This window comes from Lissotriton helveticus, chromosome 4_1, assembly GCF_964261635.1.
Source record: "Lissotriton helveticus chromosome 4_1, aLisHel1.1, whole genome shotgun sequence".
Lineage (NCBI taxonomy): Eukaryota > Metazoa > Chordata > Amphibia > Caudata > Salamandridae > Lissotriton > Lissotriton helveticus.
The window spans coordinates 1,454,282,724-1,454,308,380 of record NC_136063.1 but is presented as its reverse complement, the minus strand read 5'-3'; the positions used below and the strand labels follow the sequence as shown (position 1 = coordinate 1,454,308,380).

The 25,657-nt window shown below is 43.2% G+C and overlaps 1 protein-coding gene across 4 annotated transcripts in view; it reads right to left on the bottom strand.

Annotated features, from left to right (window-relative positions):
- RIPK1 (receptor interacting serine/threonine kinase 1) overlaps window positions 1-25,657 on the bottom strand; it is a 225,027-nt gene that overhangs the window by 78,396 nt on the left and 120,974 nt on the right. For all 4 annotated transcript variants that reach the window (XM_078688033.1, XM_078688031.1, XM_078688034.1 and 1 more), the window contains 3 exons: window positions 19,907-20,047; window positions 18,118-18,194; window positions 9,333-9,423 (listed from right to left, as the gene is read on the bottom strand). In XM_078688033.1, coding sequence (XP_078544159.1) covers window positions 9,333-9,423; window positions 18,118-18,194; window positions 19,907-20,047 — 309 coding nt within the window. The remainder of the gene's footprint in view (window positions 1-9,332; window positions 9,424-18,117; window positions 18,195-19,906; window positions 20,048-25,657) is intronic.

Here is a 25,657-nt window from a genome sequence, read left to right as displayed (position 1 = left end):
CTTAGTGGCAACAATTGTGCTATGTCACTAAGCGGCACGCTTCTGTGTAACGGAATTAGTTTGCATGGAGCCTGTGAAGGGAATTCATACAACCTTTCATGTCACCAGCAAGGCGCACCTGCAACTGAAATAGAACCATTCTTTCAAAGACTCTATAATGGGAGTTACATTCTTATTGTAGACCGCAGATGTTGCAGTCTTATGCCCGGGACTCCTTATCTAGTAACTACAACGGCGAAGGTCAAGTGCTGTGGACGCTCTTTATTCCCCAGCTCCTTTCCAGACAGGGAGGCAAGGGCATGGCCCAGTTTGAAAATTACTTCTATTCGAATAGACACTTTAAGCAGAATGAAAACAGTGCTTCTTCAGACGCCTACAAGGCTCACGTCATCAAAAGAAACGTATGATCTACAAGTCGCAAGGACGACTGCAGAGATACATACATTATTATCAACTAATTCCCCCGTACATTTCGCGGAAATCCTAAGCGAAATCTTAAATATTTCTGATACCACTGGGGTCTCAAAGGTATTTAAGACAGTATTTTCGATGGCATTAACACCATTCAAAGCCATACTGGGTATTTTTCCAGATTTCGTCCATTCGATTTTTGGCGGACTTCCCCTGATCCTGGGACTAATTGCAGGAATCCTATTCCTAGTCCTTATTTTTCGTTATGGCAACCCATGTCACAGATCAAACTCTCGCGACAATGGAAGATACGATCCTAGCCATTGGATACCGGGACCGGATATCAAAAATCCTGGGACTCTCCCGGCTTAGAGACCTGAACATGACTTGGTTTCTATCATTTCGACCAATGTGGCAAAGGTGTGTTTTACCTGTACTAAGGTGTCTGCTATGCGGAGAAGAATGCGTGTTAGACACCTGTCTGACGCTACAATCGGATGCGCCGATGGATGCAGATACACTGTTGGTTCCTACCAAGGTTCACGCTTTGTGCTGCCCTCAAAGGCTGCCAATCCTGATGACGGCATTCCTGGAATCTTCACCACTACGATTGAAGAGTAGTGAAGTTCAAGATGAAAGCAGCATCGAACAGGTACGACCTTCTGTCAGTGATGCAAAACAGAATGTCAATGCAGACAATCATGCGCACGAATGCATGGTTACCCCTATTTCCGACTTAGTGGAACTTTCCCATGAAGCTGTTGACAGTTTTTTCGAAAGCCTGAATGATATGATGTTCTCTCCGGAACAGAAATAGAGACTTTTGAGTAAACTCGCACACGGCGTTCCCTGAATTCGGCCTTCAACTTTAAAAATAAAGTCACATGAACAATTTCACTCCAGTTCACGGTCAGCAATTTTTTCAGGATGCCCCTTAAAATATTTTTCTACATATTTTTTCCCGGGACACTGATCTTCTGCTTAAAGTAAGAAACTATTCCTAGAGAACTAAAATTTCTATTTTTAGATACTTTATAGACTTTAGCTGCCCGCTGGTAGGTTCACAAACATTTTATTATGTGATGAAATGGTCTCGGACTTCCTTTCTGTATAGCCATATTAAGAGCCATTTCATGTGTATTTCTCATATACCGATAAGCAATAATGCATAAAAATGCGTGTTTACTTTTGCATTTAATTCATAGCTTAAGTGCATACAATATATATGACTGCAATTTTTCAGTATATTTGAAAATTTCGAAATGCATTTATGTATTTTGGGGTGGTAAGGTATACACTATACTCTATAGTATGTTGTACTATGTTATACTATGCATAGATTAGTAGATATGACCATAGTTAGCGTGGAGTGGGTGTCGTGTATTTCTATAGGTTCTGAATCAGTCCCCCTATTCCTGACCCTATTCTGGTTAAACTAACTATCAAGTTAACTAACAGTCAGCCCATGAGGCAAGAAAACCCCCATGATGCAGATACCGTTATCTGACGCAGTCACACTACGGCACAGGAACGTGTTATCTGATTAGGTCATAACGCTTGAGATCTAATTAGACAAGCGACATTCCTCCAGCCCCTGATAAGGCATACGACGTTCTCATAACAAATCAAACCTATGACAACCTGGATAATCCGTGCGGCCATTGTTTTGATTTCACAGAGAACTCTAGTAAAGAATGTGCTAACGAGCAAGTCGTATGACATCTTTATTGACGTACCTATGTCCATCCTTACGTCAATCTCGGCACCTTTAAGGTATAAATATTGCCGACCTTGCCATATGCAAACACACGCGTGGTGACGAGACGGAGCAGCCACACTTGCCGAAGCCAAGAGCAGAAGCAGACCCCGCTGGCAGCAGCCCCGCCTTCCTGACGCGCTGAGAGACGCGCTGCTATCTCAAGCCGAGAGACCCAGCACCGGCGCTTCTGGGCAGCCCTCGCAGGCAGCCTGGAATATCGAGAGCAGAGAAAGAGATACCATTCCTCATTCATCCTAACTTCCAGGTACAGAACTGAATAACCCCTCACAGAGAATTCTTTAGTTATTCACTTGGCAAAAACAAACTTAACTTAAACTGTAACTTTCTATTCCCGCCCACGCATTAGACTTAGGTCAGGTACACGGGGTAGGCGTATTTAGAAACACCAGTTGAGTACGTTTAGTCAAATGTATATGTATATGTAAATATATTTTAATCATTTTAAACATCATATGGCTCAGAAACCATATCAATGTTTTTACAGTATTATTTTATACTATTGCTTTTAATGTATGCACTTTACTTAACTATAAGTATTGCAATAATATCGATCCATTTCTCTTGTACGAGAAAAGAGACTGATCAATAAATAACACCTTTTTGTTGAACACGCCCGTCTCTTCCTTTTCTCTACATTCTGATGAGACTAAGAATGCACGTACTGACTGAGTAAAATAATTGCCTTGTGCTCACACGACTCTCGAGATTGACTCTTGATTAGGGGAGAGCAAAGTTGTCATGTTCTATGGTTGTCAGAAACTAAATCCCTTCTTGTCTAATCAGGGAAGTTAATCCTTCCTTGAACATTCGAGAAAGTTTCTAGCGAACTCTGAGCTTAGCTGGCAAACCCAAAAATTAAGTCTAGTATCGACAGTAGTAGACCTAGTTAACGTCTGGCCTAGGCCTTTACTGCTGTAGGTACTATTCCAATGCGCAGAGCCTATTGGGAAAATAGGAGCTACACTACAGTACAGTCGAACTGAAACTAATCTTCTTGATAGCAGATTCTGCGCCATGTGTTTGATCTTCATTTGCCTTTCCTCCGAGACAAAGGCTTGGAGCTTTTGGGTGTCCAATGTTGCTCCTAAGAAAGCTCGTCTTTGAGAAGGTTTCATTTGGGATTTGTCGAGGTTGACGGAGAGACCCAGAGACTGAAACAGGTGTAGACACTGTTGTACATGATAATGTGCAACCTCGCGAGAACTGGCCTTTATAAGGCAGTCGTCTAAATATGGGAAAATTTGAATTACCTCCAGCCGGAGGTGCGTCGCCACCGGGGCTAAAACTTTCGTAAATACTCTTGGCGCTGACCGTAGTCCGAAAGGTAGGACTTTGAATTGGTAATCCCTGCCAGCCACCCTGAAGCGCAGGAATTTCCTGTGGCGAGGTAGAATGGGGATATGGAAATATGCATCTTGGAGATCTAAGGTGACCATGAAATCTCCCGCTGCCAAAAGATGTCATATTTCCTGAAGCGATAACATCCTGAATGTTAACTTCTTTAAATACTTGTTTAGAGTGCGAAGATCTAGGATCGGGCGCCACTCTCCGTTTTTCTTCTTTATTAGGAAAAATCTGGAGTAAAACCCCATGCCCCTCATCTTCTGAGGTACGCTCTCGATCGCTCCTTTTTGAATCATCAATTTGATTTGGGCAAACAGCTCCTTCAGGTGAGCTGGAGGTGGTCATTTCGGTGGGACATTTGGAGGAAATTTCTCGAATTCTAGGGCATGGCCCCTGGCCACGATCTCCAGGACCCATTTGTCTGACGTTATCGACAGCCAATTTGAGTAAAATTTTGATATTCGCCCTCCAATTTTTTCTCGAGAGTGGGGCTGTGGTGGTGGCAGGTGAAATGTCTCATTGGCGCTTATCCTTTCCACGGTAATTTGTCTTTCCCCTGTTTTGGGTATAAGTAGACTTTCTCTGGCCATAAGATTAGTAGCGCTGAGTGTGAAAGCACTGATTGCCCTGTCTGTAGGAGGATTGCTGGTTATATCCACCTCTGTTGGGAGGACGATCCCCATCCTCTCACTCCTCGAAAGGGCGGCTTGCGGAATTGAAGGCTGCCCAAGGATTTAGCTGTTTCCGTATCCTTTTTAATCGTCTGCAAGGCTTCCTCCACTTGGGGGCCAAACAGATATTCACCATCATATGGCATGTCCAATACCTTATTCTGGACCTCTCGTCTGAAGGAAGTGGAACGTAGCCACCCCTGCCTTCGGAGGACCGCAGCACCTGAAGGAAGTGGAACGTAGCCACCCCTGCCTACGGAGGACCGCAGCACCCGCTAGTTGTCGAAAGCCAGTTGAGGTTACATCAACTGCTGAATCAATAATCTCTTCTGAGATTCTTTGGCCTTCTTGTAGGATCTTCAGCGCCTCAGCCTTGGAAGGCTCAGGAAGGAGGTCAATGAACAGTGCGATGTCCGACCACATCTGTCGGTCATATCTTCCCAAGATGGCCAATGAATTAGCCGCTCGAACAGTCATAGCCGCCATGGTGGAGACGCGCTTCCCAATAGAATCTAGGCGTTTGCCATCTCTGTCCGGTGGAGCTGTAACAGGAAAGGAAGGATTTCTAGCCCTCTTTTTAGCTGCTTGGACAATTACAGAGTCAAGCTTAGGCTGTCCAATAAGGCACGCAGGTGATTTGTCCGGTGCCCTGTACTTTTTCTCCATCCGTGGCAGGACTGGAGGAATGGACGCGGGGGTTGCCATGACCGTAATCCCCTCCTGTGAAATAAAGAAAATGAAGGGTATAGACTTGATCTGTTTTCTGAGCTGGTCTTCAAAATCATATAGAAAACAGTCTTGTTCCATGTGTTCCATATTAATATGAAGCGTTTAGTAGCACGCTCCATCAAAAGGTGGAAACTGCCCATGTCCACTGGCGGTGAAATTGAGACAGTCTGAGGTGAAGGAGAAGGAGTCTGCACCTGGTATTCATCCCACTCCGACTCATCCTGTACCTCTCCTTCTCTTTGATCATCTTCATCCGAAGACTGAACATCCACAGGCTGATTGTGAGGTGGAGGTGAAGAAGGATTTGCTGGTTGAGAAAGTGGCAAAGGCGCTACAGTAGCCGGAGTAACAGGCACTGAGCCTGTAGATTCAGATGGTGGAAACCTTCTATAATAATCATCCAACATATATTGTAAGTTGGTAAGTAAAGCAACTGGCACTTGCGAGACAGGGACTCTGTCTACAGGAGACACCATACGTACAGGTGATTGTATATACTCTTGTTCTTCTTCTTGATATTTTATATTTAACTCAGAAGGACTAGTGGCTGCTCCGAATGTCCTTTGAACCACTTCATCCTCACTGTCAGAGTCTAAAAGCTGGTCCGGAACCTGCGACGGCGACTTCTGAGGTGAAATATGTAGGGGTGAGAGCTGGAAAGCTGGTTCACGCCTTTGAACTAAAGACTGCTTTGGTGTCAAGAACACCGTAGACGGTGACCAGACTTGCAACGCAGTGCAAGATGACAATTGCGGCGTCGACGGTGCGTCCACCGTTGCCGATGAGGCAGACGTCAATGGTTCCGTCGTCGACGGCATAGACTTAGTCGACGAAACAGGCTTCGTCGACGAAACAGGCTTCGTCGACGGTATGGACTTCTCCGACGAAAAGGACTTCTCCGACAAAAAGGACTTCTCCGACGGTACAGGCTTCGTCGACGGTACAGGCTTCGTCGACCGGACAGGCTTCGTCGACTGTACAGGCTTCGTCGACGGTATGGCAGTCGTCGACGGATTGGGCTTTGTCGACGGTAGGATCGTCGTCGACGGTATCGGGTTCGTCGATGCCTTCGTTGACGGTGGCAACTTCGTCGACGGAGCGGAGCTTGCCGACGAGCCCGTCTACGGTATCTTCTTCATCGACGGTAGAGCTTTCAGAGGAGTCGACGACGAGGCGTCGACGATGGCCGTCGTCGACGATAGAGGTCTAACGGATACATAGACCATAGTTGGTGAAGAAGCTGCCGTCGACATGATCATCTGGAGCTTGGGAGATGAGAATGTCACCGTCGACTTAGATGTAGAGTCGACGGAGGTCTTCGTCGACTATGAGATAGAAGATGGCGTCGTCGACGATAAAGATACAGTCTGAGGTGACATTTTTTCAACTGCCTGAGGCAATCTTTTGGTGGACCGTTTTTGAGGTGCAGAAGAACCCTCCATATCCTGACCTGTGGGATTAGCCTTAGAAGTGGAAGGCTTGTCAAATCCCTTAGAAGGTTGATGTTTTTTAGCAACCTTAGCCCCAGGAGATGGCAATACCTCAGATGCAGGCCTCTTTCTAGACGTTGAAGTGGAACCAGAGGCTATACTGCCAACCTCAGACACAGGATTATCAGAATCCTTAAGCTTTTGTAGCCACAAAAGCAACCGACCCTCTCTGTCTCTGAGAGTTTTCTGAGGAAAAGTCCTGCAGATCTTACAGTCCTTGACTTGGTGATCTGGGTACAGGCAATAAATACATTTCTTGTGGGGGTCCTCTTTAAAAAGCCGAAGCTTACCACAAGAATCACAGGCTCTAAACAGAGATTTCTTTGAAGACATCCTTGAAGAAAAGATCCAAAAGGAAGAAAGAGAAGAAAACTGAGCAGAGCTCAGGGAGACTCCCTTCACACGACGTGCAGTAGAAAATCTGAGAGCCTGAGCCTCTGGGGAGAACCTTCTGGTGGGTGCTGGCGCCTGATTGGCTGTATTTTGGACTATACAAAATGACTAGGATAGTCATAGGTGTGGAAGTTTTTTCTACTGTAGCTTTGGCTACTTGACTTCCTGGTTTGTTTTTATTGGTATTTACTATGTATTTATAGCATATTATTGCTTTTTTATGTACCGTGGGACTCCCACTCCGAAGACGGGGAATGATTCAGGCATGTGAATCTATGAAAGACACCCCTAATACTGGAGAATCTCTGAAATGATTGAATTCGCAACCAACTGATGATTACGTTTCTATTATTGGTTGATAGAATCAGATTGGGACTAACACGGTCTACCATGTCAGCAGAAGGTTGTCTACGATAGAGGCATATCATACCTGCCGTACTAATATAACAGTCCAGGCCCTGATGAAGTCTTTGTTTATTACCAATAGACGAAACACGTGTTGGCAAGAACTGTGGCTGTTGTTTGTATCATCGAAAAACTGAAGTGTGTTTTGAATTCAAACAAGTCTTCTCAAGATACATGACAGAATAAAGACCAAACACGAACACTTGAAAATACTATTACATGGACTCATTATTTGAAATTCTATATTTTGCTCAGGAAATTGAATTTGTGTTTAACTTATTAGTATGTGCAGTTCTGCATATACTATTTAACAATGTGGGGTAGTTTCAGTTTCCTTTGATGCAGCTTTCATTTAAAAAAAAAATTTATTTTCTGTTAAATACCAAGTCACAGAATAGTGCGCAAAGTATACATCACTGCCTGTCAGTAGAGCGCAAAGTTAGATCAGCAGTTCACAGAGAGGTGACAGCGAAAAATAAAGACATACTAGGCTAAGTGTGTGGAGGGAGAGAGAGAGAAAAGATCAAGGAAGGAGCAGGAAAAAGGTACATGTAGTACAGATTTGCACCCTAGCCAACGCTTCTTTGTTTGGTAAGAACCCAGATGAGTACTGGAGGAACCCAGCACTAAAGCCCCAGTAGTATTTGAGAGGCTGACAATTCTGAGAATGATGTGGTCACCTCATTTTAAATGGGTAACTGCTGACTCAATTCTTCACTGTATGACCTTTTAAACAAATGTGAACCTTTTATCAAACCGAAAAGATAAGCATCGTAAGAAGGTAAATCACTCCTAGCTAATCAAGGAGCTCAAGAGCTTTCCAGATTTAATAACGAGTATAAATCAATTCATGAAACACGCCTTTAGAGCACTGGGTAACCTCAAAGAGGTACCCCGGCACTAAGAGAATCCTAGTTGAACTGAAAAGTGCTGAAATTATTGTAGAACAAAAGAAAATAATTTTCTGAGTTTGCAACACGTGACTTAATGAGGAGAGATTCTCAATTAAACAGGTAGATCATGTCACTTTTTTGCTGAGAGACAGGAGAGGGAGCAGCCTCCAAGTTGGGCGCACTTAATATTATGGACCAGGATTAAGTTGTCCAAGCTTGACCTACAACTTCAAAGGAAGCTTAATGACTTAAAACGTTATTTGAGAAATTAAGACCCAGTCCCAGTGTGAGTTCTAAGGCAGCTGCAAAGGGCTTTAAAAAGAGGGCACCTGAGAACTGGTAGCCAGTATAAGGATTTTTGATTTAAATCGGTTTTTATTTTGAAGAAAAAACCAGAGGGAGGGTTCACCTGTACACAGCTCATCGCCTACAACCCTTTGGAGGGAAGGCCGCGTAGCCAAGGGTAGGCATATAAAGTGCAGGCGTTAATTACCACTGCAGACGTTACACAGCAAGTCACCTATAACCCATGATGGCCGGCCGCGTATGACATGAGGCCTTGCGTAGGAGTCCAAATGTGAGGAAGCCTCTAGGCAATGAGAACAAGAAGACCCAAATTCAACAGTATAATGATTTTTAATGTTCAGAAATAAGGCAATTGTAAGACCAGCCCAAGAGACAGATTCTGAATAATATTTTCACATATCATGTGTTTGGAAGCTCCAAGATAAACTGCATGCCCATAGTCCAATCAAGAGGAAATCAGTCTTTGGGTGACAATTTCCCTACAAATGCCTGGTAAGAGAGCAAATATTTTACTGAGTGTCTGGAAGATCAACCAACATGAGGAATGCAAGTAAAAATAAATATATATATACTTTTGATCAAAATGCTGTGGCTTTTGGGACATGTGGGAAACTCTTTCATGGGAAGGAGGTCACCAACTCTGTTTCCCCAGTAGTTTATCGACTCATTGGATTTGGTTATCAAACTTTTGACAACCCAAAGGATTTCAGAGTAAAAGCAAATTGGTGGCCAAGATATCTGCAGACACAAAGGTCTGTAGACAAGCACAGTGAATTAACGGTCTGTAGACAACGTTTTAATCCTATGACCCAGGCAGGCTACTTTTAGTTCATTCTTTTACAAGGATGTGTATAAAAACACCAGTTTCTCCTTCTGGTGCGTGTCATGTCACTAATGAATTATCGGTTACCGGGTATTTGGCAGCTTGCAGGTTCTGCAACACAGTCTAGTTGTAGTGACTCCATCCTCCTAACAAAATCTTTCGGTATAGGGTATTCTCTCTGTATATGGAGAAAAAAACAATTATTAAATTTCCCAAGTAAGACTGAAAGAAAGAGCACAACAGTGTGTATGTACTTGTATACATATAAATACATAGAAATTCTCGAGTTATGGTTGGTGGGCAACCATAACTCCTGAGCCTTTCCTCGTACATTACCTTTCACAATATAAAGTGTATATGGCCCATATCGGATAGCTTTTGGACATGTCTTATACATAGCAGACACGGGGCACTGCCTATATGCATGTCCTGTACCAATTATATACTGAGGAATAAGGCACACATGGCTTTGCCGACAGATGGGCCTTGCATGCAGCATACACGGGGCATGGCCAACTGGCCACATAAAGGAGCATACAACACAAGTATGTAGCTAGCAGGAGGAATGGCCTCAGGCTATGCCCTATGTGTCTGTATCTTAAGAAGAGGGGGTAAAGTCAGTTCATTTGAATTTGAGAGAGGGAAGCCCTTTGGAACTGACAGTTTGTCACATAAAGCAAACATATCACTGCAATGATGGAGCATCTAGCCTGGCGCCGGTTCATGGCCAAGAATCCTACTTTTTAGCTGTTGGTCATAATATCACAATTCTTCATTCGTACAATTAAAGGTTTTGTGTAATTATTTACAACTGACATACATGAAGATTGGTTCTGTATTTATAATAAGGCCATATGCACATTAAACTTCAGTGCATCAGTTTATTGCTTCTGCATGCTAAAACAAGTTTGCAATAAGGGTACATATCTCCTGAATAATATTTCAATTGTATCAAGCTCTAAACAAGGAGTATGTACTGCCATACTCTTCCTAACAGTTAAATATGATCTCCAGAGTGAACTTGTGACCTAATTCAATATATTATACTCTATAATAGCAGTCTATCCCATATAACATTAAAGCAGGTACATTCTCAGTATATACTTGTACCAAAGCATCAATTGATTCCCTACGTATTGCAAAAAAAACCACAATAGGGGGAGGACTCACCTAAGAATAAAGCCATCCACTGGATATGCTACGTGAGTGGATGTAGGCCCTTCATCAGGGAAGACATCCAGAGGGCAAAAAGATGTGAGACCCCTAATTGACCTACTTACTGTATCGACCTAACCCTGGTAGATGGAAGTCTGGTTGACAGCTTGCTGACTCTCGATGTCCACCAATAGGGTCCAACATCCAATTCAAGTACCACCCAACACTAAGCAGGCTGTCACACTCTTTGCAAATGTCCCCCTCCCTAATAGTTTTGGTCCTGTGGGAAAATTGATTGACTGTATATACAGAGTACCTTGGCTCCAAAAGTTCGAAACATCTTCAAACCAACCGATCCAATGTATAAGGACCCGACACAACCCTAGCTGACAGAAAAAAACGAGGAAGCAATTTTGGGTAACAGAGCTCATACTACAGAGGGGACTGAGTATCTATCCAGGAGCCTTGGTGCCTCCCCTAATGTAGATTTCGCGGTCCCTGTGATCGATGCCGATTACCCCGCGGTCTCGAACTCAGTTTATCCATGTGTTTCACTACCGTCACTCCCACCTGAGGCTCTAAGTTTTTAGTAGTTTCTTGGAATCTGGCTGATCTAAAATCAAAATGTATCCTGCCATATTTGAATGCGTTTATTGAAGATTTTGACATCTGCATATAGCAAGAAACCTGGAGCACGGAGCCAGCCTATAGATCAAGGTACCCGAGTTATTGTCTGTCTGTTATCCCCAACCAGCAAGGGCATCTTGCTGGTGGCCTGCTGATCTGGGCAAAAATCACCCTCTATTGCAACATTGGCCAGTTGACCATCAAATACCCGTACCTCTTAGGAATCTGAATAAAGGGTTACTTGAGCACCACCGAAGACATCTGCAATATAGAAGAAAAAGGTACCAAGGGTGGTTAGCAATCCGAAACCCTGCAGACACTCGAGGACCATCTGGATAAGAGGGGCCCTAACCACCACTTGTTCTTGGCAGGTGACTTCAATGCCACCTTCTAACTCCTAGATAGGGATGATGTTTGCATATCAAAAGAAGAAGATAAAGAGTGGCCTAGCCCATGCTTGGATTTAGCCCCAGTGAGAAAATGGTCCTGAGTTGCACTCCAGTTTAAGGCTTTGACCCTTGAGTTTGGGCTAAGGGTAGCTAACGGTAGAACCAAATCTGACACGACAGGGGCATTTACATTCAACAGAATTAGTAGTATTAATAATGCCCTGATAGGCCTGAAGCTTTGGAGTAATATCAAGGACATGGAAACTAGGGAAAGATTAGAGAGTGACCATAATCCCTAATGTCTTAGCTTATTGTCTCTGTGGTATAGTCAGTCCAATGTCCCCCACTCGTACCAGCTAACCCAGTAAGTGATACTTTCAAATGGTAAACGTCCCCTCAAATAGCATCATCTAGCTACACGTGAGAACACTCTCCACCACACCAACCTTGTTCTACTAGAATATACAACTGCAATAGATGACTTGCAGGCTGTGGAAAGAGGCCTAAACGCAGTCACAGCCACTAATTCTCGCTCCTTCAAACAGCTAGCATTGTATTTCAAAGTGCCCATGTCCCACCTCATAAAGAAACTAAGAAATTCTCACTCATGGTTTAATAAGGAGTGTAGGCAACTTAGAAAGCAACTGTAACTGCCCAAAAACTCAAAAGATATGGCTTCAAGAAGTACCCATAGTAGAGCATACAAGCAGGCCCAGAATAAAGATAACAGGGAATGGGATGAGAAGAGGTGGTGGGGCATCACGGAAGCATGCAAAAGAAAAAGATTCAAAACAGTTTTGGTTCTGGTTACCCAGGGGCACAGCAAGGCTGCCCTTCAACCTGAAAATCTAATTTCCAAAACCGACTGGTTCAATTACTTTAAAACTCTTTACACAGAATAAAGTCAGATCCATCAACAGGAAGCCCCACGTACCCATCCAGTCATTACACGGTGACCAGTTTGATCTCAACAACATTAATGCCTCCATTGATGTTACAATACGATCAAAGCCCCAGTCCCTGATGGCATACCAGAAGATATCTTCCTACACGAGAGGAACAACAGGTCAAAATACATTCTGCTTTTGTCTAACGCAATTGCAAGTGGTGCCCCAATACCAGAGTCCTGGAAAGGAGCTGAGGTGCTAACTATATTTAAGAAGGGAGTTAGGAACCTACCCCTCAACTATAGGCCTATCAGCCTCCTTGAATCTATCCAGAAAGTATTTTGTCGCGCTCTCCTGGCCAAGATTCAGGAATGGATCGATGTTAACGATATTTAACACCTTACCAGGCTGGATTCAGACAAAAAACTAGCACAATTGGTGTCGGCTTTATTTCTTACTTCTGTCCTGGAAAACAGTTGTAATCAGCAAGGGCAGTCTATATGTCGCCTTTGTCGACTTAAAGCCGGCATTTGACCTGGTCCCAAGACGCAAGCTCTGGAACGTGCTTCGCGGCATGGATATGCTGCTGGACCATCTATCTTTGATTATTCATCTTCATGAGGAAAATTATGCCAGAGCACGCTGGGGCAAGCAAGGACAGCACACAGAGCCAAACCTGGTAAAAAGCGTGTTTGTCAAGGATGCGTGCTAGCCCCAACCTTGTTTTCATTATACAAGAACAATGTAGTCCAATTCCTTTCCTCATATCACGTAGATGCCCCCTCCCTAGGCAAGGCAAAACTTTCTACACTCCTTTTCACAGATGATACCCTATAGGTATAAAAAATCCCAGGCAATTACTAAACCGGTTTGAGGAATTTTGCATGATGCGAGGCTTGGAGATAAACACATCAAAGACCAAATATATGGCGATCAATACACACGTCAGGTAAGGGGAGACCTATTCTGGGGGGTGGGGGTAAGTTGCACTTGAAAGGGTAGACACCTTTGAGTATTTGGGTATAAAACTTACAGCCAGCAAGTCTTAGAAACCTCATGTGGAAAAGATGACCATGAAGCATAGGCAAATTGCTGGTGTCCCGTTGAAAGAACACCACACATCCAATAGCTGCATTACAGATCCAGGACTCTAAAGCGGTGGGCTCAGCCCTCTATGGGACTAAACTCTGGGGTTTTTGAGGACCCTAGCACTCTTGCCTCTGAGCACCCTGCTCTATCCCCTAAAGCTTGATATGGGTAGGAAACCAATTCAAGATAGAGATAGGTTGTGCCCATGCACTTCAGGAAGTATTTACGCTAGATAGTTTAAGAAAGATGGCATGGATCAGCAACGTGAGAAATCTGCTGTCTTCCCTGGAAATGCAAGAGGTCTAGGATCGCACTTCAACTGAGTTTTTCTCCTCCAAACAACTAGTGAAGGCCTGCTACTGGGAGTGGGTAGCACAGAACAAGTCCAACGCTGCTACCAGAAACCTATTAACTAGTGGGTTGCTGGATTTCAAACCAGTTAGCGCATTGGACCATTATTATGGCCCCAATGGATAGGAAGCTCTATATCCAGTTCAGGGTAGGCTCACTGCCTCTCAATGGATTCCCTGCCAGCCTTGGTTGTGGTCCCTCCGAGTACATCGGCTCCACGTCTGCCCTACTACAGGAGCTGATGCGTGAGAGTTCGTGTTAGTGCAAAAGGGTGTATGGGTGGGTGAGTGGGTTTGTGTGGGTGAGTGGGGGGGGGGGGTGTGCGTGCATGTGTGTGTGTTGCTATTTTACACGGGGAGAGTGCCACTAGTGAAGAGGGTCTGAAAGCATTTTACCTAAATGACGGCAGTAAAACTACACCAAGAGAATTGAAGAATAGGCGACTGTGAATAGGTAGCAATAATTCAAATAAAAAGAAACACCAGCAAACCTTTTAATAGTTGTTTTTAGGTTGAGCCTGGGCAGCGCATGCGCTGCTCTGCGAGGCATGCTGTATTAAGAGTATGCACATAAAGATCCGCCCATATTTTTTATTGGCTTGTGTCTTTGTCCTTTGCACATGCAGGCTTCTGAGATGGTAATTGTCTTGTTAGTCCCTCCTTAGTACTGCCTTGTCTTCATTTGTAACCTCCTATGAGGAATGGCACTTTTACTTCTGTTGTTACATCATCTGTGTTAGTCTGTAAGCACTATTTCTTTAGTGAAATTTGTCTTACTGCAGGCATGAGGTGCTTTGCAGCAACGTTCAGCGCGCCATTTGTGCTTTCACTTTCCAAGCAGCCGGGACAATGGCAGCCGCTTCTTTGGAATGCCATAGGTCTCACATTTAGGAGAGTTTGAGCTATTGGTTTTGTAAATGACAATAGCTTAAACTCTCGCATATGCGACACCCATTGCTTTACAATATTTTTTTTATGTGGGATGTTTCCAAGCGCCGCATACAGCACTTGCATTTAATAGGGGCCACGCCCCAATCTTTAGATGCAGCTCATCTAAAGAAAGGGGCATGGCCTCTATTAAGTGCAAGCACGGCATGGGGCGCTTAGAAACAAACATTATTTGCAATTCAATAGGTCTCGCATTTGCGAGAATTTAAGCTATTGACATTTACAGTGCAAATAACTCAAAGTCTAGTAAATGCGAGACCTATTCAATTGCAAATACTGGTTTCTTTTTGGGACAGTGAAGTATAGGGCGAATCGCCCAACCCCCACACCATCCTCCACAACTCACATTTGCAACAGGTTGTAACCCATAGGCTACATTATGGAAGCGCAAATCACAACAATGCGCACAGATAGAAGCTGAGTCAATACCACCCCAGGTTAACACCACAGCACATCCAAACAAACAAACGTGACATAAATGGATGGGAGGACAGCCGGGTGTAGCGAAACACATACATTGTGTGTTTGATTAGAGGTCATATTAATAGAGGTAGTTATGGATTTCATTTTATAATTACCGCAGCTGGTTTGGGGTATCAAAGCAAGGCTATATCTATTCCATTATTTAACTTTTTTTGGTCTTTTATATAATTGAGAAACTACTTTTGCACACCACCACTTTTGAAAGTCATGACCGGTCACAGTCAACCCTGTAACAGGACCAACAGTCTTTATGACCCATTGTTGTTTTTTTTACCCCCATCATGCCCCTCTCTGGTTGCAGAAATGACACAAAACAAGGGGCTATTTCCCCTGCCCCAAAAAAGGCAAAAAGCCCACTAGTTTCCAGAGATGATATTATTATTTATTTTACAAACTGGGAGGAGATGGCCCACAGATGCATCAGGTTGCGCCACCACTATCCATAATGGACACAACAGTCTTTACACAAGAACCAGAACAAAATGGTCGGGGGAAAAATAAATCTGGCCATGGGACACTCCCTGAAACGGCCCCAGTCGTTTTTCTTCAGCCACCCACCCCCACAACTGAGGGAGGCAGAAGGCCCACTAGACACTAAGGACATTATTTTATTTAAAAAAAGTGTGGAGTTGGTTGAGGCATCAGGCCTTGCTGCAACCCCATAATTGTCACAACTGTTCTTCTGTTACCCCTGGGAGGCAGATTCGGGGGGTTTGCCCCCAATGTGCTACCAGGGCTGACAGAAAGTCCACTAAACATAAGTAAAAAAGAAAAAAAGAATTGGGACTGGGTGAAGGCAGGGCCTAAGCAACTCTGCTGCCATCCCAAAATGGAAACAACTTGTTGTACCAGCTTGCAAGCATCCAGTGTATTTGTAGCAAAATAGTAGTGAGATTATTATTATCTGTGGAGAAGTGTGGCTCAAATGGTTAGAGCGGCAGACCCTGATGCAGAGGTCTGGCCCGGGACCAGGGTTCAATACCCGCCTTGGCGGGTCTTGGGCTCAATTTCCTCGGACCTGATAATTCTCGCCTCGGTGCCTACTCTAATCATGGGTCCCACTCTGCAACTCTGGGCAATAGCTTGCTTAATCTCCACAACGGCCCCAAAAGCGCTGGGATGCCTGGTTTCACCCTGGGGGTGCCCAGTAGTGGACACTCACAGGGAAAACCAGGAAGGGTTCCTAAGCGGTATACGTACAGCGCCGGGACACTACCTCAGGGAAGTAGCTGTGCGCTCTATAAATGCTGGTACATTTACATTATATAGATATTCACTGAAAAAACCACAGATTACAGTAACATTATAGTTAGGCTGACATTTCACAAAACCTGTGAAATTCAGCCGTTATAGTTAGCTGAGCTAACTATAACTCATGCCCCAGCAATGCATTGCTGATGAAGTCACATATTACATCACTCATGACATGGTCAGTGATATCACTGATGACATCATCCAGTTAGTGTTTCTAAAAGTTTAAGAATGTTTTTTTCAATATATTTGCCGGTGCAAAAAAGTGTATTTATGTGAAAAACAGTGGCTTCCATTTTGGGGTGACAGCGGAGTTGCTTAGGCCTTGCCTTTACCCAACCCTAAATCTTCCTTTTTTATTTTTTACTGATGTTTAGTGGACTTTCTGTCCCCCCCCCCCCCCCCCCCCCATGAATGGGTGTATGAGTGACTGCATGAATGATTCAGTGGGTGCATGACTGACTGTATAAGTGGGTGATTATATGGTCTCAGTGAATGTATGGGTGAGGGCCCAATCTGTGTGAATGTCTCCATCAGTCTGTCAGTTGGTGTGTAAGTGGCTGCATGGGTTGGTGAGTAGTTACATGAGTGTCTATATGGGTAATTGATTGGTTGTCTGAGTACCTTATGAGTGTCTGTGTGGGTGGGTGAGGGGGGTATGTGACTCCCTGCATGGATGTGTGAGTGGGTGAATCACAGCTGGATGGTTTCATGAGTGCGTCTGCGAGGAGCTGTATGGGTGAGTGAGAGTACGTAGGCTGTGTTGGTGAGTGAATGGATGTCTCAGTGGTATATGGGTTGAGTAACTGCATATGTGAAAGGCTGTACATGTGAGTGTTCAAGTATATAAGTGACTGTATGTGAGAGTGAGTGATTTTGAAAGTGGCTGCATGGATGAGTGCATGCTTGTGTCAGTGATTGTATAAGAGAGTAAGTATGTGCTACTATCTGTATGAATAAGTGAGGTGGTGTGTGTATAACTGTATTGGTGAGTAAATGGCAGTGTGAATGACTCTCTGGGTGTCTGAATAGGAGTGTGAGTAACTATTGGTGAGTAGTGGTGTGTGAGTGTCTGTATGGGTATATGATTGCATATATCCATGGCTGTATTGGTGAGTGACTCCGTGTATAAGTGGCTGTATGGGTGAGTAAGTATATGTGTGTGTAGCCCTATGAATTAGTGAGTGGGTATGTACTAACTGGTATTGGTGTGTCTAAGGTTTCAAGAATGGTAGTCTGAATTTTGGAGTCGGTGTATGAAAGGTTGTATTAGGGTGTGAGTAGGTGTATCAGAGATTATGTGGATGATGTCATCAGTGAAGTAATTTGAGATGTCACCAGTGATGTCGCTGACCATGTCATGAGTTATATAATATGTGAAGTCATCAGCAGTGCATTGGGGGGAGCAAGTTATAGTTAGCTCAGCTAACTAAAAAGGCTGAATTTCACAGGTTTTGTACAAGTGAAAAGTCAGCCTAACTATAATGTTCCTGTAACCTGTGTTTTTTCAGTGAATTTCTAAAGTTTCTAAACTGCTAATACCGAACTATAACGCCCCTGAAACCGGTGATTTTTTCAGTGAATTTCTAAGGTTTTCTAAATGCTAATTCCGAACTATAACGTCCCTGTAAACTTTTCAGCTGGTTCTACGGAAATTAATTTTTAATTGGACCAAACACTCTTTAATACTTACTTTTAATTTGTCCACGTCTTTTTCCACATCCATTTCTAAGCGCGGAGAGTAAAATGGCCGAAAAGTCCGATCACATTCTGCAAAGAAGGATTACAACTAAGCATAACAAAGAAAAAATTCAACCACAGACATAACTGTGTTAGTCAGACTCTCACATAGCTGATACTCCTAGTACTTTACATTTATAGGGACTATCACGTCATTAAAAACATTCATTCAGAGCTGCATAAAAACATGTCTGTCCTTAATGAAACAGACCGCAGTGGCATCCTTTAATTTACCTCCTTAAGGAGATCTACTTAGCTTCATGTGAAGCACTATTTGACATGTTTTTCCAACCTAAAGAGAAAATACAATATTTCAGTAACAAACACAAAGTGAGCACTGTTACGTTGAAGTTCACATCAAACAAAAACATATAGGGAAGATCATGGACTCCAGACTATCACTAACCCGCTCCCCTTCAAGAGAAACAAGAAGTCCAAACTCTTCAAAGAATCATCCCTCACCAACGTTTCCCACAAAAGCTATAGGCTACTATCACCCAAGTAATGTCTTATCTAAACTACGCAAGGAGACTCAATCTTGGAGCCCTTTTTAATCCTACTCTAGGATGACCACCTCACTCCATGTCATTACAGATATTTCCAGTCCAGAGATTCTTTTCTCAGCCTAATATATTCTGGGTGTTCTAGTCATGGTTTACAACCATTTAACTAATTAGACTGACACACCTTATGACAATGAATTGCAAGTGAAAACTTTAGGCCTCGCAACAGAGTTCAATGATAGCATGACGTGAGGCTGTCATTTTGTGTTTCTTGGAAGTCTGCCAAGAATACAAAATGCAGTTGAAAGTCAAACACTACATATAGACCTTTGTAATCACATCACACCAACCCTTTGAGAGCTCCACAAGTTGCCCACACAAAATGGGCTCTCCAACAATGCACTCTGCATTACCCACAGGGTCATCTGTGGTACAGGGCCATCCTTCACCCAAGTAAAACTTAAAAGTCAAGAAATATCAAAGAAGACCCAAAATTCAGGAAGGCGATAAAGACCTGGATTATTCCCAACAGATTGGGATTGCGCCTGCAAAGAGACAAAACCAATCACCCACACAAGGTTGATATCCCTAGTAGTTGGCTCAGTAGTCCAAGAACAAGCAACAAATCTCCCATACAAGGGTGGTAGGAATAGTATCTTGCAATATTTTATGACTAAACACTTTTGGCTCCTAATGGAATCCGTAGAGTGGTGATGTAGGCGTCAGAGTGCAATATCATAAAAGCTTGTTTTAGAATGTTGAGTTCACAGTTTCACGCAGCAGAATAAAGACATGCAATACTAAGCTCCATGTGTGGTGTAGTCACTGGCAGGTACCCAGACTAGGGAAAACGCTACAGTAGGCACAATCACAGGAGCAGCTGTCTCTCACTCCCTTTTACTCCACACTAAAGGTGCAGCCACCTTTATGCAGAGACACTAAGACCAAGCCACTGCTCACCAAACACAACACCGAAACGCTTCCCACATGGGCAACCCTCATCCTTCCAAGTAGAAAAAAACAATGTCACATAAGTTTAAGAATTTTATTCCTAACCCTATTTGCTCCACTAGACACATGTCCCCAAAGTGTTGAGTGCTTCGGCCACGTTACAAAGACACATTGATCTAACCTATTACAATCTACAGAGTAGCATGCTACAGTCAAACCAGTCACTTTGGTATCTCATCAGACAAACGAGGCACTATCCAACTGCAACTAAAATACAACTGTGTTTACCGACAAATGGAGGCCTATTGTCTGGATTTTCATCCCAGCAGCGCTGCATCAATCCAACAACTTCTGGTGGCCATGTTTCCTCAGTTTCAGGCCGGTCTCCATTCACGATGCAAAAGCAAACCTGCTTTTCAGCAAGAGCATCTGGCAAATAAAACACACATATGAATTATAAGATTTCTGAAAATAGATGACCTGCAACAAATTACAAAAAGAGGTCAATCTGATCACCTCACTAAAACCCACATAATTGTACACAATGTTAACTGGATTCATACTGTGCCTTGAAACTGCCCACTCTGTGTCATGTGCTAATGTAATTTTCCCACTCACTTGCTCAGTCAGAAAAGACATGCCAAAAATGGCTTCTTGGCACAAGCAAAACTTAAGGTTAGCTAACAGGGCACTTTGAAGAGAGTAGTAGGGGAAAAGCCACATTACAAATTGAGAAGAATGTAAACAATTGATTGCATTGCACTGTAGGGATACAGGCGGCTAAACACAAAGCTACTTCCTGTGAAGTATATTCCTTCTACATTAATGTTCCACAGGAGGTAAAATAATGATTTGTCAAAGTTCATATATCCAGAAGTGCTCCATTATTAACTTAATGTGTTTAGTCTTTCTTTATTCTTCTTCATAAGTGTAATTAATTTCATCCATAAATTCTCAACAGGGACGTTGCCAGACTCATCAGGGAATATGCTGCCAGAGTCTGGGAATTAAAAAAAAGGAGGATAAAAAATGTGTATATGCTTAAAGCACGGTGATTCGAAGAGAGCACAGTGTTTAGAGTAAGCAGCCAATGCTGAAAGGCCAGAATAGGCAAGCTACAAGCTCACATGTAGAAAAGTAACAGGAGTTAAGCTGCAACACTCTGCAATGTGAGAATTGCTGGAATGTCAAGATAAAGATAAAGAACATTGGTATAGTCCTTCAGGCATGGAACCACTGTAACACATTTAGTAACTCTTGAGGAAAGGCGAAATGATGATATCCATTTAGATGAACAAATATGCCTTTGAGATTGCTTTTGCTGCTCCAACTGGACTCCTGTATTACTGATTACACTTACGATGTTCAACAAAGAAAGTAAAAGTTTTGGTTATAACCAGTTTTTTTATGTCACTGACTCTCCTAAATACATCGCTCACAAGATCAAAATGTATTGAGGTTGTGGAAACGAATTTTCTCATTTTGCAAATATAAAAATGCATTTAAGCAGGAAATATAAAAGCTTATGCAAATTTAATACATGTATGGTAAAGCAAACTTATAGTGGGTATTCCTACTTAGGAGTTGCAAGTATCTGAATTCAGTAACATAATGTACTGACCTAAGTTAGCCTAACTACTGATGACTCCTATTAACAGCAAATTACACATTAGCATTGAAAGGCCTATTTTTGAATTTAATTAATGCTTTCCTCGAGATGTTTTTCTCTTTTAGTGCAGATGCTGTAACTTTCCAGAAGCCCAGTTAGTTAGTTAATAGGTATTTATTATGTATAAGACAACTGATAGTGAGGTTCTCACCAGGAGGGGAGAAGATGGCCGGGAGCATGACTTATGAGAAGATCTATCTGAACCGCACGATGTACACAAAGTATCTTTTCCAGAACATATTTCTGTGGTCTATTGTGGAGACATGAGAAATTGGAAAGTTTACCTGCTCTCAGGGTTTGCTGAGATCCTACTGGACACCAGGAACAGGTAATGTACATGGTGTTTCACTTTTGGGTAATCTGAATATATATTAGCTTGTGTTCCAAGAGTAGGTAGAGACACTCCCTCGACCCTCTGGCTTTTGACTGCGAGAACATTTATAGCTGAGACTATTTTCCTGCTTGAAACTTCCATGACTTAAATAAAGCTTTATGGTTATGCATCTATTCTCTCATCAGAACTCTTTATTGGGTTTCTGAACTGACATGTTTAATTTGATTTCATTTGTGACCTAAATCTTTAATTTAGCTTAGGGAAATTCAGTAATGGAACACGCTTGCCGTACTATTTCAATATTATTTGTAATTTTCACCAAATCTGGAATTTAACCTGGGTTTGAAATACCTACTAATGGATTATTTGAATTTATAATGCCTAAAGACTAATAACTTCTAAATAAAATAATTTGAATTTAGTAATGGTTATTAAAACCCTTTAACTCAATTAAAATCTCTTTAATAACTATCATAAAAGCCTAATGAGTTTATTGTCTAAGAAGAACTGATGTTAATGATTGCTCATTTTAAACTCTTTTCGTAGACAAGCAAAAGGTCCATACGTAGAGTGGCTGGGAGTATTTAATGATTAAACACAAAGATTAAGATACAAAAATCCTCCTGTTGTCAAGTAGCATCATGATAGCATATGTCACGAGAGAGAAAGGAGCTAAAATAAATTGGCCAAGTTTAGAATTGCCCATGTCCCTAAAGTTCAAATCCCGAATTTGAAGACTGAAATATTTTACAGTTACAAAAGGTGATTGCAGTGGTGGAGGTGTGAGTATCAACAGGGTTATGTGTCATAATAGTCTTTGTTGAGGTTATGCGTTTTGAATTTTGGTAAAGTTGATGGCTTATTTGTGCTAATGCCCTTGGTGTTGAGCAGCTGAAGTCGTTATCGGACTTGAAATAGTCTAAGATGCCAGGATAGAAGACAGTTAATATTGTATTACTTGTCTGCTACGGTTTCGTTGTGTTGGTTTGTGAGGGACCATCGACAGCACAATTGAGATAGGGACTATAACAAATTATTGTGATTGTACTAGTAGTGATTGGTGTTAGTGGAACCCATTGTGGAAAGAAGAAACTATATCAGTCAGGGTGATTTCCCGCTTGTCGAGATCTCATCTGTGTGTGTGCGAGGGAGTGGGAAGGTATTATTTCCAATTGTTTCTTGTATGAATTAACTACTTTGAATTCTTTAGTGGAACAAACAAGAGTTATTTGTTTATTGTGCTTTCTCAGAGTTGTGAAATTTAAATAAGAGGAAATTGTAAAGGATGGTGAACCGCTACAAAGAGTGATAATTATGTCAGTGTGTGCTGTGCTGGGATAAGTCAGTTGGTGCTGCCCTAGGTTTGGTTGGTGAATCATCATGTGCTATACTGTGATAGGTTCATGAAGAAGTATTGTGTTAGGACCGGAGGAGAATATTGATTTGTATGGAACTATGTACTATCCAAAAGAAAAACAATGAAATTATTGATATTGTTAATTCATTGTTAAATCTTTGCAATCATAAATGCTTCAAAGCTTTTAGAAATGTAATGAGAGACGATGTACGAGCCTCTGTCCATGTGGGAGAAGAGGCTCCACCGGAAGGGAAGCCAAGACATTATATGGCTACAAAAGTAGGGATACATGTTTTGGTTTTGCCAATGGCACAATATCACTGAATAAGAAGGAGCACTAAGATTTTCACAGTGTGCTACTTTTGATTTAAAGATTATTTAAACTGTAAGGGAAACAATATATATATAAAATGAAACCTCCCCCTAGACCCACACAGTATGAATCATTAAATGCTTGGGAGCAAGCAGTTCATACCAAAGAAAAATAAGGTACATATTATCTTCACAGCCCAGAGACTGTTATTGGAGCCCTAAGCAATAGTCAGGTACGAGGTAAGTTCTTTAATATATGTGAGGAACTTTGGTTACAGCAACAGCAAGTAGACTGATCCTGTCAGGGCTACCTGACTGATTTCGTTTCCTCTTTGCCCAATAGGTTCCGCTAATACCAATCACTATTAGTAAAATCACAAAAATGTGTTATAGTTCCTATCTCAATTGTGCGGTTGATGGTATCTCACTTCCACAAACCTACCAGACACATCCGATCAGGCAGACTTCTGCTCGCAATCCCCGCCCCCCAAGATACAGTACCAGATCTGGCAGGCATGCCTTCTGTTCCTAAAAACTGGAACAATGTTTACATCAGAGCCTCCTCCACAGTTATTGAAATCTGCAAGAAACTGAAAGCCTTCACCTAGGCCCAGCCCCGGCTCAGCCCATATAGCTTTAGCTTCAGTGCAAGGATACCGTCCCGGCTGATTTGTTCGCTCCACAAATACACATAACATAAAATACCAAAACATTATGCCTACTTTAGAAAGAACAAGCATTGGAAATGCAATAGGTCTCGGATTTATTTGAGTTAGAGCTAATGGCATTGTCAATGGCAATGTCTTTTAGCCATGTGTTATGGAGTGTATGCATGTGGTGTGTAGTGGAATTATGTGGGTTGGATTGGAATTGTAGCAATGGTGACATGCTGCGCTTTAGATGAATATGTTTAAAAGTAAAGTGCACCATACTGCGATTGCTACAATAGTTTATTGTGGATGCGTTAACAATTGATGTGTGCACTGATGGCTGGTGGTGTGTGTGCCTGTAGAAATTGTTCACTGATGGCTGGTGGTGTGTGTGCTTGGTGGAAGCGTGCACTGCCGGCTGGAGGTGTGTGTGCCTGGTGGAAGCGTGCACTGACGGCTGTTGGTGTGTGTGCCTGGTAAAAGCGTGCACAGACGGCTGTTGGTGTGTGTGCCTGGGGAAAGCGTGCACTGACGGCTGGTGGTGAGTGCGCCTGGAGAAAGCAAGCACTGACGGCTGGTGGTGTTTGTGCCCGGTGAAAGCGTGCACTGATGGCTGGTGGTGTTTGTGCCTGGTGAAAGCGTGCACTGATGGCTGGTGGTGTGTGTGTGTGGTTGCGTGTGTGGTGGTGAGTGTGTGGTGGTGAGTGTGTGGTGGTGAGAGAGTGGTGTGTGTGTGTGTGTGGTGTGTGTGTGTGGTGTGTGTGTGTGTGGTGTGTATGTGGTGTGTATGTGGTGTGTGTGTGGTGTGTGTGTGTGTATGTGGTGTGTGTGTGATGTGTGTGTGGTCTTATGTATGTGTGTGTGGTGGACTTAGTTCAAGTGTTCGTACCCTGCACACTCACACACTGCCCCTACACACTCACACACTGCTCACCCTGCACACTCACACACTGTTCACCCTGCAAACTCACACACTGTTCACCCTGCACACTCACACACTGTTCACCCTGCACACTCACACACTGCAGTCACTATCACTCTGCAGTCACTGTCACTCTGCAGTCACTCTGCAGTCAGTCACTCTGCAGTCACACTCACTCTGCAGTCACTCTGCAGTCACTCTGCAGTCACACTCACTCTGCAGTCACACTCACTCTGCAGTCACTCTGCAGTCACACTCACTCTGCAGTCACTCTGCAGTCGCACTCACTCTGCACTCACTCTGCACTCACTCTGCACTCACTCTGCACTCGCACTCACTCTGCACTTACTCTGCACCTGCACTCACTCTGCACCTGCACTCACTCTGCACCTGCACTCACTCTGCACTCACTATGCACTCACTCTGCACTCACTATGCACTCTGCACTCACTCACTCTGCACTCTGCACTCACACTCACTCTCACTCTGCACTCACACTCACTCTGCACACTGTTCACCCTGCACTCTCACACACTGTTCACCCTGCACACACACACTGCGGTCACTGTCACTCTGCAGTCACTCTGCAGTCACTGTCACTCTGCAGTCACTCTGCAGTCACTGTCACTCTGAAGTCACCCTGCAGTCACTCTGCAGTCACTGTCACTCTGCAGTCACTCTGCAGTGACACTCACTCTGCAATCACTCTGCAGTCACACTCACTCTGCAGTCACTCTGCAGTCGCACTCACTCTGCACTCACTCTGCACTCACTCTGCAGTCGCACTCACTCTGC